This window comes from Camelus bactrianus, chromosome 5 (assembly GCF_048773025.1).
Source record: "Camelus bactrianus isolate YW-2024 breed Bactrian camel chromosome 5, ASM4877302v1, whole genome shotgun sequence".
NCBI classification, from domain to species: Eukaryota; Metazoa; Chordata; class Mammalia; order Artiodactyla; family Camelidae; genus Camelus; species Camelus bactrianus.
In genome coordinates this window covers 12,582,548-12,600,427 of record NC_133543.1, presented here as the reverse complement: position 1 = coordinate 12,600,427, position 17,880 = coordinate 12,582,548, and the positions used below count along the sequence as shown (strand labels likewise).

Genomic DNA, 17,880 nt, shown 5'->3' with positions numbered 1-17,880 from the left:
TTTTCTTAAAAAAGCTATTCTTGTTGGCCAGCTTTGAGACTGAAATAAACCAAGCACCAATAGTCATTTTTACAGAAACTAGTAACTTTTTAACATTTTGAATTCCTCAGGTGTGATTGTCACTTTAACACGTGGCATGATGTTTTACCCTACCTAGGTGAAATTTTTGGATGACTGGAGCTTACCTCAGTAAATGCCAAAATGCTGTATTAATAATTTTTAAATCTTTTTAAAGTACTGCTTTCTTTTCTGGTTAGAATTTTTAACGATGAGGGCCATCAACATCTGCTTCAGTAGGTGTCTGTTTTGTTGTTTTGTTTTTGCAGTTATCAATCTACAGCAAGACGATGTCGCAGGATAGTTTTTCCGGCTCCATCTAGTGGTTATTTAGCTCTTACCTGCTATCTCTACACACCTGCTGTTTACAAGTATTACATCTGACCTTTTAAATTTGTTGAAAGGGTAAAGAGATCCTGACAGTTTCTTTTATAAGTAAAGTGCATTTCATGATATTTTGGTTGTTTAAAGGCTTTTATGGCCAGTAAGATTCTCAGGTGTTTTTGAAAATCAAGGTTGCCAAATAACCCTATCACAATTTGGATCATGAAATTTCTATAATTAAAATCAATGACTGATTTTTGGATTTAGTCATCTTGACTTTTCAGAGATTCCTCATAAGTAGTCTGCAGAGACTGTTAAAATGACTTTAAAATACCACAAAAATAGATTATTATACCTGTAAGCTGTATTTTCTCTACCCCAGTTGCCCAATTGATTATCAGCCATTAGTATAGTCATCTTCAATGACATCCATGTTTCCTCTAAGACGGTATTTCTCAATCTTTTTTTTCATTGTAGGACGCCTCAAGGAGAAAACAGATTTAAATGAATTAAAATCAAATAATTAAAAATTTCCCTGAGAGAAATACAAGAAATAAGATTGTCAGTATTTTGTTCCACCCTCCACCTACTAGGACACTGCAGTTCAATTCTGACACTAACCACCTGGAGTCAGCATCTGACCCCGCAGGTTTAGGGCTCAGTCCCCCACGAGCTGCCCCACCCTGAGCAGATGGCCGCAAGTGGGGTCCCTCCCCACTTCTGACTGACCGACAAATGTGGGTTCCCCACAAACCCCTCACCCTCAAGAACTGGCTAAAATGATTCACAGAACTCAGGAAAGCACTGCATTTGTAATTAGTTTTATTATAAAGGGCTCAAATGAGGAGGACCAGCCAAATGCAGACATGCACAGGGTTGGAGTCTGGGAGGAAATGCAGGGCTTCCGCACCTTTTCTTTGTGGAGTCAAGGCACATCATCGTTTCAGCACATCAGTGTGTTCACCCATCAGGAAGCTCCACCGAGCTTGTGTCCAGAGTTTTGAACTGGGGTTTCACTCCTTGGGCGCTGCCGGCTACGTCATCAGGGATGCAGCGAAGTCATCTGAGCATGAGCATCACCCTGTCATCGAGTGGCACCCTCTGATCGTGTGGTAGGTCTTTCTGGCGACCAGCCCCCATCCTACAGCTTCTAGGGTCTACCGGGACTCACCTCATTAGCATCACAAAGACACTCCTGTCACCCAGGAAATCCCCAGGGTTTTGGAAGCTCACTGTCAGGAACCAAGCAAACTCCTTGCTGTACCGCAGTCGGGTAGACTGACCTCTGCAGGGTCACAAATCACTGTAGTATCTAAGATTTTTTTTTCCCACTCACCAATAACCAATTTTCACCCCCAAGGAGAAAGTATCCTTGAAGACAATGAAGAGACAGCCCCCCAAAACCAGAATGGAATTTTATTGTGTAAAGTTTATAGAAGCACGTACGACTAGTATTCCTCTGTACAAAGTGCACAACAAATGGTTTTAAATACAACCGAGAGAAATGTGAGTCCTATGACAACATTTCATACAAGTTGAATCATTTACACTAAAAAATTTTTTTAAAATATCATCTTTTTACAAAGAGTCCACTGCGCATTTCTTAGCAGAGATGGGGAAACATCCCAGGCCAAGTCACAACGGCATTTTATTGCCCTCGATGCTGATTTTTACTGCGTGTGCAGATCTGCTTTTTTTCCTGATGTCTGTGAACTTTCTCATCTGTTTATCCAGCCGACTGATACCCTTCTTGGACGTCCCCTGAAACTAAGAGTGGGGTGAAAATTAAAGAGCAAATTATTGAAACAAGTAACTCTAGTTCTGTCTTTCATCTTCTTTTATCTGTAAGTTGGCAGTCAGAAGTGCTCCTAGCGCTGGAATACCCAGATTAGGTTTTGGTGACCTCAGGGGACAGAGCGAGCGTACACAGCAGTGTTAGAAAAGCGTATGAAACTCTCTCAGCGAAGCGCAATTTCGTTGTTATCTGTGCCTTATTTTTAGATTTTGCCTCAAGTCCATGGACATCTGCTAGATGAGAGAAAGGTGGAGAAACGGAAACTGTGACCCTTCTAATTCCATCGGATTACATTTTGACTGCATGCTCCTTCCTTTCAAAGACCAAACGTGGGGCTGACCATTCAATGCAGACACCTTCAAACAGTGCTGGCACAAAGAACAATGATCTTCTAAAAGGCAGAGAAAGTCGTCGAGAAAACGCCTTAAGCATAAGAATAAGGTTAGAGGATTAGAAAAGCGAACCTGTTACGTGCTTGCTGGGGCTCTAAACTCAGATGAGAAACTGGCCAGGGTTCTGTAATCTGGGCAAGTCACCCCCTCGTCTTAACTACTTTCAGGACTGCTGGGAGCCGTGAATTCAGGTAAGAATGCCAAATACAACCACACAGGCCAGCACACAAGCAGTGCTCAAAAGAAGTATCACCGATTACTACTATTATTGCTACTTCACAATCATTAGTTTGACACAAAAATAAAAGTAAACTGTCTCTTGATCCAAGGGGCTTATTACTTCTCCATCTCTTCCTGCTTGCCCTTTCTGTTCAAAGTCTGCTTGTTAGGTAATTTCTCCTATAACCTGAAAAGACTATGTCTTTTTTGAAAAGATGTGGTCTCTAAGAAATCGACATGTTTTAGAAATGTTGAAAAGGTCTGCCGTTTATGTCAAAGCTCAGGGCAAACTCCTTGCTGACTGCAGTGTTGCTGACAATTCCAGTCTTTAAGGATGCTAAGTGGTTAAAACGAGATGAGTTTGTCTAACTCTTCCCCCCAGATGCTTACTACTGAGTCACCTGCAAGGCTCATTTATTCAAATGCTAAAATAAGGTAGAGCCTGGGAGACACTCGGATGGGTCCCAGTGTGTGAAGTTCTTTTGAGTTGGGGAGTCCCCCAAGACTTATCTCACTTCTGGACTCAGCTCCCACCTCAGATACAAGCAAGAGCTAACTCCAAGTCATTCTTCAACAAGAGCTATGTCGATCGTCCATCCTAGGTTTTCTAGGTACATCCCAATTCCAAATATTATTTTATGTCAAATTTTAATACTTGCCACTAGTACTCTGAGAGAGCATACAAATTCATTATCAGATAACAAAGAGCTATCACCCTATTGAATACCCCAGATTTCTGGACAGTCCCAAATACCTGACTTCCTTTCACACAGTATGTCCTGATTTTGTACTTGCAGTCAGTCCACATCAGAAGCTTGACCCGCTCAGATTTCTGCTATTACCCAACTCCCAGCAGCTCTACACATCAGCCTGGACTCCGCCTTGTCCACTCCCAGGACCTCTCTCGAGTCTGAGCCCTCCAGCCTCAGCCACTGGGACACACTCAGGCTGTGCTCATCTACTCCCAGTTACAGCTCTTGACTTGTAGCTGGCAGATGCCTGGTTACCCCCAGCTTGAAAACACAAAGAACTTAGTACCTGGCACGACAGATTCAATGACTTCTCTCTCTTTTTTAAAATTAAACACAATTTTTTTTTAGAAATTTATTTATTTATTTATTTTTAATGGAGGCATTGGGGATTGAACCCAAGACCTGATGCATGCTAAGCACACACACTATACCACTGAGCTGTACCCCCACCCCCATGACTTCTCTCTCAATTTGTCAACCCAACATCACTCTCTTAGGACAGTAAAAGTGTATGCCGCATTGCTTTATCAGTGAAAAAACAAACGTAGCCTACAAGATTAGCAAGGTGGGTTTGCTTTAAAAAAAATATGGTATAATCACAATATAATATTGTCATTGAAGAAGGTTTACTCAAATGAATAAGTTAAGTAAAACACAAACCCAACAAGGTATAAAAGAATATAATCACAATTCTGCTAAAAAAACACCCACCACCATCAACAAAAAACTCCACACCAGTAATAATGTTTATGTACACATATAAAAAGGACCAAAAAGAAATAATCCAAAATGTTAATATTAAGGTGTGGTGGGATTATAAGTGACATTAATTTTATTTGTGCTTTTTGTATTTAAAAGTTTATATAAAAACATGCATTGCTTTTGTCACTTTAATGTTATTTTAAAAACATTCCATGGAATAAATTAACATATAAACATACAATATAAAGCAGGTTACTGCATAATTTAGGAGTGAAAAATCAGAACCACAGAGGAATGAAATAAACAAATCATATATTCACATGACAGACTCTTTTGCAGCCATTACAAATGATAAATCTATAAGGTATAAATTATACATAGTATAATGTTAATTTTATTAAAAGTATCAATAGAAAAAAGGCAAAAATTCTATCAAATTGCTTTTGAGTGGTGGGTGATTTTTCTCTTTATAATCTCAAAATTTTCTACAATTTGAAGCAGAAATAACTAAGTGTTCTTAAAGTGTTACTGAAAATACATTTAATACATTAAATTGTTAACAGTGGTGACTTAGGTGGAGGATAAACAGGACTCTGGGAATGGGGTTTATTCTACAGTGTATTTACTTACGTAATGAATCTTCTTGAACTGGGAAATAGGGTCGGGTGGTTTAGGGCCAATTTATGGAAACATGGGACTCCCAGCCCCCCAAACCTGCCTTATTTACTTATTTTTTTGGACATGCCAGACACAGGCCAAGATAAATCTCAGCCTACTTTGATCTGGGAGTGGTGGGGTGAAGGCAAAGAAGTCTGCTTGAATTTCCCTGTCCTCGGGCTATCACCTCTCTGCTCCAGTGGGAGGCTGAGCTGCCTCCTCCCTCCTCCCCCCTCACCTTTGGGGAGGGTGGTCTCATGACCAGCAACACCAGCAGATAGGCACATGCCCTTCTGGACACAAGGCATGCTTCCCAAGAAGACTGCCCATGGAGATTTTTTTTTTTTTTTTACTTTATTTTCTTTGCCACACTGTAGTGCTCAGTTTTCAAAAATAAGTGTGCTGGGGAAGAAAAAAGTACTATGAAAGAGGAATAAAAGGACGGAAGAGAAACAGGGTGGTCAGGGGGATGGGGGAGGGACTCTCAAGGGACGTGGAAATGGATAAAGGTAAGGAAAAAGGCAGGAAGTACAGAGGAAGGCGTTCTTAGCACTGCGCCAGTGCTCTCCCACCTCTGTGCTGTCTTAGTCAGTAAGAACGTGTGCTTTGTTTTGACAAAAGCTTGACAGCAAAGCGAACCGGCAGGAAGGTGAGTGTGGTCGGTGGAAGCAGCTGCCAGCGCAGGGGTTACAGAGGGGACACAAAAGGTAGGCAAGTGTGCTCAGACTCTCAAGAGTCCGCTGCCACCAAAGGGCCACTGTCAACCCCAGAGCACAGCAGGTCAGCGAGTCCAGCTTTATGAACGTTTCAAAGTATTTGTCGTTTCCGACCACGTATGAATGTGTATAATTAAGTGTATCTCCTGAATATTCAGTGTCAGCCTTTATGCGATGAGCTCTCAAATGCATGTTACTGCACCACTGACAACAGGAAAAGCCACCTCCCTTCCAGCAAGACTTTACTAACCAGCTGACATGCCTGCAAAGCAGACCACAATGATTCCGGGCCCTAAGAGAAACCTTTTAAATAAACAGGGTACCAGTCAGAAAGACCACGATGCTTATCTTTCAGTCTCTAGGATGCAGATAAAGGAAGAGAATTCCATATCAATGTCTAAACACTCCAGAGGACCAGAAGGCCGCTAAGTGCCTGTTAGGTCATTATTTCAGAAACTAAAAGCAGTCCTGGCCCTGTCTGGTCACGACAGCACACACTCTTGCCCTGTCTCTGGCTGCGGACAACTCAAGCCCATGCGCAGAGCATGCTTCCCTGGGGATACCTCCCGGATGCTCTGGTAGGGCCAGGCCTACAGGGGCATCCTGTTGCCTTCGATGCTGAACTTGACAGCACGGTGCACTTTGCTGAGTCGTTTCTGTTCTGCAAATCGCCTCTTATGCTTTTCCAATCGGCTTAGGCCCTTTTTAAGAATACCAGGCTAGAAAGAGTAGTTTGAATGAAGAATAAAAACAGATTACTGACAAGCAATGAGGATCACCAACAGTATTCACAGTGATGGCAGAGGACGCGTCTGCACACTCACAACAGAATTACTTAAAACGTGAAGAACCAGAGGGGCAGGCGGCAGAAGCAGGCGAGTTGTTTCTCAGGGCTTGAAAAATAATGACTGGACCAGAACACTCCAGGCGTCCAGATTCAGTTGAAATACAGGGATCAATAAAAAGAAACTTCCCAACTTGCTGCTTTTAGTCTGAAGTGAAAGCTCATCAGCAGTAACTGCTCTGGCCGGACAGGAGACCAGAAAACAGCTCTCCTTACATCAGACAAGCCCGAAGAGTGTTAAGGGCTATAAAACAGGAGAGGAAAGACCCAGCAGCGCCTCACGCTTGAGACCCGCCCTGCCGTGCCCCTGCTCGCTTACCCTGGACGACTCCATTTCCACGTTCCACTTGGGCCTGACCACGTAGTCCTTGTTTGAGGGCATGGGGACCCTCGCGCGGGCACAGAATCCAGGATCTCCAGGGCGAAGAGCCCTGCGAAGGGGAAGAGGAGCGCGCTGCTTATGCAGACAAGAACGGGGAGGGGGGCCCATCCCATCCAGCTGCAGGTCTGTTTCAGCCCCCTCTGCTCTCCCACGGTTGCCCCTATGCCCTCCAGCCGTCCGTCTTAGCTGGCCCCAGCATCGCTCCTACTGCCGTTATGAACTCCTCGAGCTTGCTCCCAAAGCCTCCTTCCTCTGCACATTCAGGATTCCCTGTCACCTCTCCTTGGCTTCAGGAATCACCACGGCTCCCTCCCTTCTAAGGCTGGTTCCTCCACCAGGACTGTGAATCTCAATTTCTCTGGTCTAATGGAGTTGCCCACGTGGTCATTTGTGAGGTAACAAACCAGGTAATCAAAATGACCCCCAAACTGAGTATGCCCATCAAGCAGCTTACATGGTTTTGCACACTTAATGCATTCAGTAATTCCTTTATCTGTTTCTTGCTTTTTTAAAAAAATTCAAGAAAATTACAATTAGCATGCAGTTGTGAGAATTAATACAGAGAGATCCAGTGTCTCTCCCAAAGGCAACAACATGCAAAACTACAAAACAGTATCATAGCCAAGATATTGACGTTAATATAATCCATCGAGCTTTATTTACATTTCCCTAGTTTTACTTGCACGGGTCTATCTGTGGGTGTCTGTGGGTGGGTGGGTGCACTTAGTTCTATGCAATCTGATTGCGTGTGCAGGTTCGGGCATCCACCCCAGGACCCCACCCCTCCCGTTCCCCTTTTATAAACACGTCCACCTCCCTACCACGTGTGCCCCAGTCCCTAGCTCTGGTGACCACGAACCTATTCATTTCTGTAATTTCGGCATTTTAAGAATGTCATATAAAGGGAACAATACACCATGTAACCTTTAGACTGGCTTTATCCACTCAGCTTAATGCCCGAGGATCCACCCAAGTTGGCACATGTGTCAGTATTTTGTTCCTATCAGTGGCTGAGCAGTATTCTGTGGTATGAATAAACTACAGTCTGTTTAACCATTCACCTGCTGAAGGATATCTGGGTGGTTTCCAGTGTGTGTGTGTGCGTCTGGCGGGGTGGAGAGGAAGAGGAGACTAAAAATTTCTAAATTTTTTCTATTTCCTTGTTTGGTTTACTCTATTCTTAACATCAAGCTTCTGTAACTTTCAAATACATGAACAGATTAACTGACTAGAAAATTTCCCAGAACTTTTACTTTCCCTCTGAAGCCACTGTCCGTCTCATCAGTAAACCTCCCCGTAAGCACACGACACTTGCTCCCTCCAGCTCATTTCTCGCTCTCCTTCTGCAGTCCGGGTGCTGCCTGATGCCGGCTCACACTGCGCAGACCCCTGGGCGGCACCCCCTGCACCACTGCCTCTCCCCCCAGCAATGCCGCCTCCTCCAGGTTCCCCTCCAACGTGCAGGACCACATCTGCTCACTGGCTACTCTAGCTACACCCCTTTTCAAAGCTGTTCAGTTTAACTTAACTCTGTACCTCCTTGATTCAAAACCTTGTCTATGGAGATAACTTTCAAGTCTCTGTCTCAAGCCCAAATTCCAAGTTCTAGATTCATGATATTTATAGGACTATCTCACTAGGCATCTTGTATTTAATATGCTCCAAACAGAAGTCACCTTTGTCCTCAAATCTATTCCTCCTCTCCATCTTAGTGACTGGTAATACCACCATCTCAGTTACTTAAGTTAAAATTCTGGTTGGAATCTTCACCCAGTGAGCCACTCACTCCTGGCCATTCTGTCCTGCTTGGTCCCCTCACTCAGCTGCTTCTCCATTACAGTCTCAGTTTAACTGTGTCCCTGCCTTCAGTCCCTCTGCCCTGCGACCCACCCTACACCATATCAGTATTCCCAATAGAATCTGATGACTTCGTGTCCATGCTCAAAGCTTTCTAGGAAATCACAAAGAGAAGTGAAAAGTCCCCATCCTGATTTAAAGCACTTCAAAATCTGGTAACACCTGCACTTCCAATTTCACCTTCCATCATCTCAGGCAACACACCGCCACCTGGCCACTCCAGTCTACCTGCCGTCCCTAAAACAGGCCTTGCACACATCTGTGCTTAATCTCTCCCCTTATTACAGAACCCTTCTCAAGACTTTCTGGGAGAATGGACTATTTTTAGTTTGATTCAGGATTTCCAGAGCTTAACAGACAGTCTAGTACAGAGCAAGCAGCAACAAAATTTTTACTGAGTGGACTATATCTCAATCTCTTTACATCCTGCAGAGCACCCAATACCATGTGGATAGTCAACGGATGTCACTCTGAAAATCATCCCCTGCCAATGTGAACACAGCATCATTGAATTTGCTATTTTTCTTAAATTAGCAGCAAGCAGAACATTCGCTACTTTGTCTAAAAAAAAAATCAATACAAAAATCTTACTTTTCCTCTCCTGTCAGCACCTTTTCCAGATCTCTTCGGGGTGTCTGACCACCAGTGCTGGGAAAAAAGCAATTGATGAGATACTAGGAATGTTAGAACCTTTTAACTAAGAAAGACAGAGCAAAGTGGAATATCCAACTTAGACCACAATTACACTGGAGCAGGGAAAGTGATCCCTAACCCCGTACTTACTGGGAGTAGAAAGTACTACTTACCCAGGGGTCACCTGCGCACCAGGTCTCACCGAGCACCGGTGAGCAGCTCCCCCCGTATTTGCAACTAATGACCCTGCTGTCCCGGATGTAACTGCACCCAGTTTACAGACACAAACTGAACCAGTAACTTTTTTTTTCCTCTTGAGAATTTGAAAATGGGACTGAGAAAGAGAAAGGTTTTCGGGCAGGTGGCTGGAACAACACAACCACCTCCAGAGCGGTGGCAGAGGCCAGACCCTGCCCGAAAGCCTGGTGGGGAGGGCGGTGCACCTTTACTGTACCCGAACTACAAGACACACCAGGCTGAGAGGAAAGACAAAATCCTGCAGGTTTCTTAATGATCTTATTTACCAAAAACCCCCCAAACAAACAAATAAAACAAAAACAAACAAAAAAGCCACCACCAACAAAAAAAGCCACCCAGAGTTACGGCAACAATATTCACTGCACTTACTCATACCTGTTCCCTCATACCTGCTCATCCTTCGCCGCTGAGGCATCTGCTCTAGGTCTCTTTGCTCCCTCTCCTCTCTTGTCATTCCTTTGTAGTTTGAGGTAAGACCAAATATAGGCCGAGACCATTCATCTATAACAAAGAAAATAATTATTTAGTCCATACAGTAGCATTTCTACCACCATTCCTTGAAATAATCACACCTGAGGGTAATGTCATATTTTAGGCATTTAAAATATTCTTTCCTTAAAGATACCACTGTTTCAGGACCCTCTGTAGGATCAACACAGCATAACACCAGCATCACAACATGCTCCAGCTGATTCAGAACGTTCAGTATAAAAAGATCGTTTAGATTCCACATATGAGTGATATCATATGATATTTTTCTTTCTCTTTCTGGCTGACTTCACTTAGAAGGACATTCTCTAGGTCCATCCATGTTGCTGCAAATGGCATCACTGTATTATTTTTTATGGCTGAGTAGTATTCCATTGTATGACTATACCATAACTTCTTTATCCAGTCATCTGTCAATGGACATTTAGGTTGCATGCTGTACACCAGAAATTGACACATTATAAACATTATATTTTAATTAAAAAAAAAAAAGATCATTTAAACCTGTAGCCACCACAGAGGTTTAAAGAAAGTAACATCTGACTCTGATAGTCATCAACCAGCTGTTATTTGTCTCATTTCTAAATTTACTCTCCTGAAATCAGAGAATCTTTTTTTTTAATTGAAGTATAGCTGATATGTAATATTGTGTTAGTTTCAGGTGTACAACATAAAAGATTCATGTTTTGACAGATTATATTCCATTATAGGTTATTATAAGATACTGGGTATAATTTCCAGTGCTATACAGTAATCCTTGTTGGTTAACTATTTCATGTACACTATTTTGTGTCTGTTAATCTCACACTAATTTGTTCCTTTCCCCCTTCCTCTCCCCTACAGTAGCCATAAGTTTGTTTCCTATGACTGTGAGTCTGTTTGTTTTGTATAAAGATTCATTTGTATTATTTTTCAGACTCCACATATAGGTGATATCATATAGTACTTGTCTTTCTGCCTGAATTATCTCAGTAAGCATAATATTCTTTAGGTCCATCCATGTGGCTGCAAATGGCAATTTTTCACTCTTTTTACTCTCTCAAAAAACCAGCTCTTGGTTTGATTGATTTTTTGTGTTTTTAAAATCTCTATTTTATTTGCTTCCTCCCTGATCTTTATTTTATCTTTCCTTTTGCTAACTTTACGCTGCGTTTGTTCCTAATTCTTTTAGGTGGTAGGTTAAGTTGTTTATTTGAGATTGTTCTTGTTTTCTGACGAAGGCCTGTACTGCTATGAACTTCCCTCTTAGGACTGCTTTTGCTGCATCCCATAGATTTTGTGTGGCTGTATTTTCATTGTCATTTGTCTCAAGGTATTTTTTAAAATTTCTTTGATTTCATCATTTACCACTGGTTTCCCAGTAGCATGTTGTTTAGTCTCCATGCAGTCAATTCTTCCTCATTTTTCTTTCTGTGGTTGATTTCCAGTTTCAGCCACTGTGGTCAGGAAAGATATTCGAGATAATTTCTATCCTCTTAAATTTGTTGAGGCTTGTTTTGTGTCCGAGTATGTGGTCTATCCTAGACAATGTTCCATATGCACTTGAAAAGAATGTATATTGGTTTTTTGGGGATGGTAATGTCCTGAAAATATCAATCAAGTCTAACTGTTCTATTGTGTCATTTAGTATCTCCATTGCCTTATTTTCTGTCTGGAAGACCTGTCCAATGATGTTAGTGGGGTGTGAAAGTCTCCTACTATTATTGCATTCCCATCAATTTCTCCCTTTACATCTGTTAGTATTTGTTTTATGTATTTAGGTGCTCCTATACTGGGAGCATACATGTTAACGAGTGTAATTCTTCATCTTGTATTGCCCTTTTGATCATTATATAGTGTTCTTTATTTTTCTTCATGGTCTTTGTTTTAAAGTCTATTTTGTCTGATGAGTATTGCTACTCCCGCTTTCTTGTCATTTCCATTTGCATGAAATATCTTTTTCCATCCCCTCACTTTCAATCTATGTGTGTCCTTCTCCCTAAAGTGGGTCTCCTGTATGCAGCATTGTAGGCTCATTTTATGATCCAATCTGCTTCTGTGTCTTTTGATTGGAGCTTTTAGTCCACTGACATTTATAGTAATTATTGATAGATACGTTTATTGCCATTTTAAACCTTGTTTTCCAGTTGATTTTGTATTCCTTCTTTGTTCCTTTATTTTTCTTTTGGTTTTTCCTTCTGCAGTTTGATCATTTTCTTTTGTATTGGCTTGATTTCTTTTTTTAGTTTTTGTGACTATTGCATGCTTTTGATTTGTTGTTACCCTGTTTTTCCATTACTTTATCTATTTGCTTTAGACTGGTAATCATGTAGGCTCAAACACATCCTAAAAAGAATGAAAAAAAAATCTGTATTTCTTGCTCCCCTCACCCACATTTTATGATTCTGATGCTCTCTTTTACATCTTCATGTTTATTCTTTTGTTGTTCACCATAGTTATTGCATTTCTAATTGTGATTTTTCTTTTTTATATAGATTCCTGCTTCTTTTCAATTTAGAGATCTTTCTATACTTCTTTTAGGATAGGTTTAGTATCATTGCATTTAGTTTTTGCTTGCCTGAGAAATCCTTTATCTTGCCTTCTTCTAAATGCTAGTCTTGCTGGGTAGTGTATCCTAGGTTGCAGATTTTTCTTATTCAGAACTTTGACTATATCTTGCCACTCCCTTCTGACCACCAATGTTTCTGTAGAGAAATCAGCTGATAGCTTTATGGGGGTTCCCTTGTAACTAACTCTGTTTTTCTCTTGCTTCCTTTAGAATCTTTTTTAAACTTTGACCATCTTAATTATAATATGTATTGGTATAGGTCTGTTTGGGTTCATCTTATTTGGGACTCTGTGCTTCCTGTACTTGGGTATCTGGTTTGCTTCTTTAAGTTTGTGAAGTTTTCAGTCATGATTTCTTCAAATACATTTCAGTCCCCTTTTCTCTTTCTTCTCCTTCTGGGACTCCTACTATGTGTAGATTGGCATGCTTTGTATTACTCCATAGGTCTCTTATATTGCTTTCTTTAGTTTTCATTTGCTTTTCTGTCTGCTGTTCTGATTGGGTGATTTCTGTTATTCTGTCTTCAAAATCACGTGTTCATTCTTCTGAATTATTTAGTCTGCTATTGACTGCCTTTAGCTTGGGTTTTATCTCAGAAGTTGAGTTTTCTGATTTTAACTGGCTCCTCTTTATAGTTTCTATTTCCTTTTTATAATAGTCTTTATTTCTATTGATAGCCTCTCATTTCCTTCAGTGCTTTTACCATCTCCTCTTTGAACTCAAGTTCTGGCAAACTGTAGAGGTCAATGTCAATGTTCTTTCTTTCAGGGGATTTCTCTTGTTCTTTTCATTGGTAGTGGTTCCTCTGCTTTTTCACTTTACTTACATTTCTGACTCTGTGAATTGAGGCATCACAGTGGTCTTGAAGAGCTGTTTTTACATGGGAGCGTCCCTGTGTAGACCATGCATGTCTCATAATTTTGCCGTGAGAGCTGTTTTAGTGTGGGTGGCTGCCACATGTTTCCTCTGTGTGTGCTGGCTGTTATCCCCATGATTGGGATGTGACTGGGGGTGTGGTGACCACAGGCTGCACAGGATGTTGAGTGCGTTCTCCTTTTTGCTCTGTCATTGTTACGACCCTGAAAGGGGCCAGGTCTGCTCCCCTGTTGTTGGAGGCCCCAAGATCCATTTCTAAGTTGCGACATGAGGTAGGCAGGACCGGGGCACTTCTGCTGGGAGAGGAGTCTCTAAGCATTCCTCTGGAGATGTCCACTGGGAAGCACCCTCTGTGGTGTCACCTGTCACTCATACGGGCTTACAAAGTTTACTTTGTTAAAGCTGCCCTTGTCCTACCTTGGCTGGGAACCTGCCCTGGTATCCCTTAGACTCTGTGCTCAAAGTCACCAGTTCAGATCCACTGATGTCAGGTACCAGGACCTGCTATAGTGCACGTGTAGTCATGCATCTGGATCCACCATGGGCAACAGGGTCAACCCAGGCCCCACCCACACCTCCACATACACATGCCTGCTATCAATGCCAGACTTGCCCCTACTGTGCACCAGTATTCTGCTCAGATGTTCCACATGCTGAGTTTAGAAAGGCACCAGTGGAGTAAATCTGCCACAGCCACTTGGAGCTCGACTAAAATTTCAGCCACACCTGTGAAATCACGTTACCCCTGGGAATGGGTCCAGGTTTCAGCTGACAGCTCTGCCTCTGCCTGGGAGCTGCCCACCTGCGACTGTGCCCCTCCAGAGCAAGCTGAGAAGACTACTATGTCTGGATCCAACTCTCTTCTCAAGGGAACACATTAACAATGGGGTGGCGCAGCAACACCCTCTGGGATAGCAGAGGAGGCTGCTATGGCCAGCTGCACCGCACCCCTCTCTCCACGTGCGCCAGCAGTGGAGATTTCTATGGTGAACCCGGGTGTTACGCACACGCTCACAGCTTCTGCCCACACCACACTCCAGACCCCTGTGCGCAGTCAGCCTCAGGCTTTTTCCAGGGTCTGTCCTCTGAAGCCCGACCCCCAGCACCCAGTCCCGGCCTGCACCAGCCAGCTCAAGTCTCAGGCTACGGATCACATGGACCCTCTGTGCTGGTTTCTCTCTGTTCTGTCTGCTTTCTCCTCCGAGCCTCTGAAATTCTCTTCTGTCCCAGTTCACATCCCCACTGGAGAGGGGGCTCTCCAGGGTGAGGGAACTTTTCCTCCTTTGCCACTCCCTCCTTGGGGGACAGGTCCTGTCCCAATTTCCTTTTTCTTTTTTTTATCCTACCAGGTTTGTCCAATTGTACAAGATCATCTGCCAAAGTTCAGTAGGGATTCTGTGAGAACTGTCCCACATGTAGATGTATTTTTGATGTACTCGTGGGAGAGGAGGAGTTCTGTGACTTTCTATTCCACATTCTTGAAGCCCTTCCTCATTCTTTCCCATAGCTGAGTAATAGGCCATTGTATACATATACCACAACTTCTTAAGCCAATTGTATGTTGATGGGCACTTGGGTTGCTTCCACATCTTGGTTATTGTAAATAATGCTGCTATGAACACTGGGGTCATACACCTTTTCAATTTAGAGTTTTGTTTTTTTTTTTTTCTGTAGTGGAATTACTGGATCATACGGTAAGTTTATTTTTAGTTTTTAAAGAACCTCCATACTGTTTTCCACAGTGGCTGCACCAGTTTACATTCCCAACAGTGTAGAATTCACTTTTCTCCACACCCTCTCCAGTATTTATTACTTGCAGACTTTTTGACAACAGTCATTCTGACTGGTATAAGGTGATACTTTGTTGTGGTTTTGATTTGCATTTCTCTAATAATCAGCGATGTTGAGCATCTTTTCATGTGCCTGTTGACCATATGTATGTCTTCTTTGGAAAAATGTCTATTTAGGTCTTCTGCCTATTTTCTGATTGGGTTTTTTTTTTTTTGAAACTGAGTTAGATGAACTGTCTGTACATTTTGGATATTAACCCATTGTTGGCTGCATCATTTGCAAACAATGAAAACAGAAAATCTTAAAATTCTTCTACTTTCTTACTCTAACCAAAAACAAGCTCCCTTATTACTTAGTTGTCAAAATGGTCTAAATCTTTAAAAACTACATTTTGATAGTGCAGGCATAGGTCTGTACTTCACTGAGTCTAAGAAAGCTGCTAAGGTGAACACACAAAAAAGTACTACAGGTGCACTGTTTGGTCAGTAAAAGTTCAGGGGTGCCCACTAATCTTTTAGTTACGAAACATAACGTAGCTTACTGTTGTGCTGTATACATTATCAAAATAAGAAAGGATCACTACAGACAGAACACAGGTGTTAAACTAAGGAAGCAAGGAGACTCATGGGGGCTTTATCTCTTTAAAAACTGACCCGTTGTCCCCAACCCTGGATTTAGAATCTCTCACAGTGAGTCATGGGCACCAGTGGGAACAGTCTGCCTCTCTCAGTCTAGGGCAAAAAGGTCAAGAACCACTGCATTGAAGCATCAAAAGTTTATTACTTAACAGGCAGTAAACTACAGATTATTAACAGGACCAAAGATGTAATACTGCTCTAGTTTATGGGGAAAAATGTAAATTTCTCTAAAAGCTCTTGATAATCTTAAAAATTCAACAGAAAAATAACTACTGTACTGTATTCAGATACAGAAATACTTCTTTGATCCAGCCTTGAAGTTTAAAAATTCCTTTCCAACATGAAGCACAGGCAGAGTTAAGGAGGATGATGGGGACACGTGTACTACTCACAGACAGTAACTCCTCTGGCTTTTTCCAGAATCATTAAATCATAAGACACAAAAGGTTCTGAAGACCATTACACAAGCAGCAGCGACGGCAGCCTAACACTTCCTGAGGGCTTACCAAGTTTTACGCACCATACTTTATCTTCTTGTTTAATCTTTACAACCACCCAAACGAAACACATAATTCTGTTTTATAGAGGAAGGACCCAAAACTTAGAACTTAAATCACTAGCCCAAGGATATGCAGTAAGGTAGGTGGCGAGTCCAGGATTTGAAAACGGGCATGGCTGACTGTAAGGCCCGCATCCTAATCCCCCACTATAGGCACTTGATCCATGATTAGAAAATGCATGACTTTACCCGCTGTATTTAATACTAGATAGCACACTTAAATATACTGAGAAGCTTTTTGAGTCTAAGGGGAAAAAGCTGGGTACCTATAAGAAGTTATCAAAATTTTTTCTATTTTATTTCATTGACTCATTTTAAATGAATACTGGTAAAAATATGGTGTCTCTCTATACAAACATGAACAAAAGCAAAAGGTACATACTGATTAACTTTCCCGCCATGTCCTTGTTGGACCGGGACTCCTTGGGGTGCTTGTACAGATACATCACTGCTCGTCCAATCCCGCTGTGCTTCAGGGTCTCCTGGCTCACACTCGGTAGCTGGGGAACAGAAACACACACATATTAATCACTCAGAAGCTGTCGCTCTGCCAGTCTACTCTAGAGGGCCCCCAGGACCTGGTTCATTCACAACAGAACAAATAACAAAAAAGTTTCATTTTCAGGACCTACACACACTGAACACAAAGGTACTTTGTGTTTGCATCAGGAGTTGAAAGCTCAGTACCACCACTGAGTTGAAGTAAAACAATGTGAGAAACTGTAAACTGAGCATCCTTGGAGGTTACTGGTTTAAAGTGTCAGCACAGGCCTCTGAAGAAAACAGACCAAAATCTGAACCCAAGCACAGCCAGCTGCTAGCTATGTGACCTTGGACAAGTCATTTAACTTCCCTGGGTCTTAATTTCCTCATCTGTAAAATGGAGACAATACATCTACCTTGCAAGTTTGTTGTGAGGAATAAATGAACATTTTATATACACATATACATTAAAAAAAAAATAAAAAACACCTAGCATATAAAAGGTACTTCGGGAATTCCTTCAGAAGTTAAACAGCTTGCCCAAGGTGTCAAAGCCACATAAAGGTGGCCCAGGTCAAGATTCAAATGCAAATTTATCTGACGGTGAAGTTGGTGCTCCTTCTCCTTCGAGTGCCTCCTAGAGCACGTCTACTTCACACTACCCTTCTCAGATAAACCACAGCTACCCCAAGACCTCTTTCCTTCAATACTACAGTCACATGAAGTTTTAAAAGGCCTTCCTTTGATGCCCATTTTATCTGGTATATTCCTAATAAACATACCTAATAAAGCTCCTCTTCTGACAGACTACAACATAAAGAATATATGGAAAAAATACAGAGGTTACGGTAACACAAGCCACATTAGATAGTTAATGACGAGCAAACAAGTCAGATTATCTCCCTCTA

The 17,880-nt window shown here is 42.0% G+C and overlaps 1 protein-coding gene across 5 annotated transcripts in view; it reads right to left on the bottom strand.

Annotated features, from left to right (window-relative positions):
- Nucleotides 1-1,778: 1,778 nt before the first annotated feature.
- The window catches only part of IWS1 (interacts with SUPT6H, CTD assembly factor 1), a 39,477-nt gene continuing 23,375 nt past the window's right edge, over nucleotides 1,779-17,880 (bottom strand). For 2 of the 5 annotated variants that reach the window (XM_010954495.3, XM_010954508.3), the window contains exons 10-14: nucleotides 16,872-16,989; nucleotides 9,978-10,089; nucleotides 9,289-9,345; nucleotides 6,778-6,889; nucleotides 1,779-2,148 (exon numbers count right to left, since the gene is read on the bottom strand). In XM_010954495.3, coding sequence (XP_010952797.1) covers nucleotides 2,017-2,148; nucleotides 6,778-6,889; nucleotides 9,289-9,345; nucleotides 9,978-10,089; nucleotides 16,872-16,989 — 531 coding nt within the window. In that variant the 3' untranslated portion in view covers nucleotides 1,779-2,016. Of the gene's footprint in view, nucleotides 2,149-6,177; nucleotides 6,334-6,777; nucleotides 6,890-9,288; nucleotides 9,346-9,963; nucleotides 10,090-16,871; nucleotides 16,990-17,880 lie in introns of those variants that run through there. The other 3 variants (XM_010954502.3, XR_006724628.2, XR_006724629.2) reach the window with 3 other exon arrangements.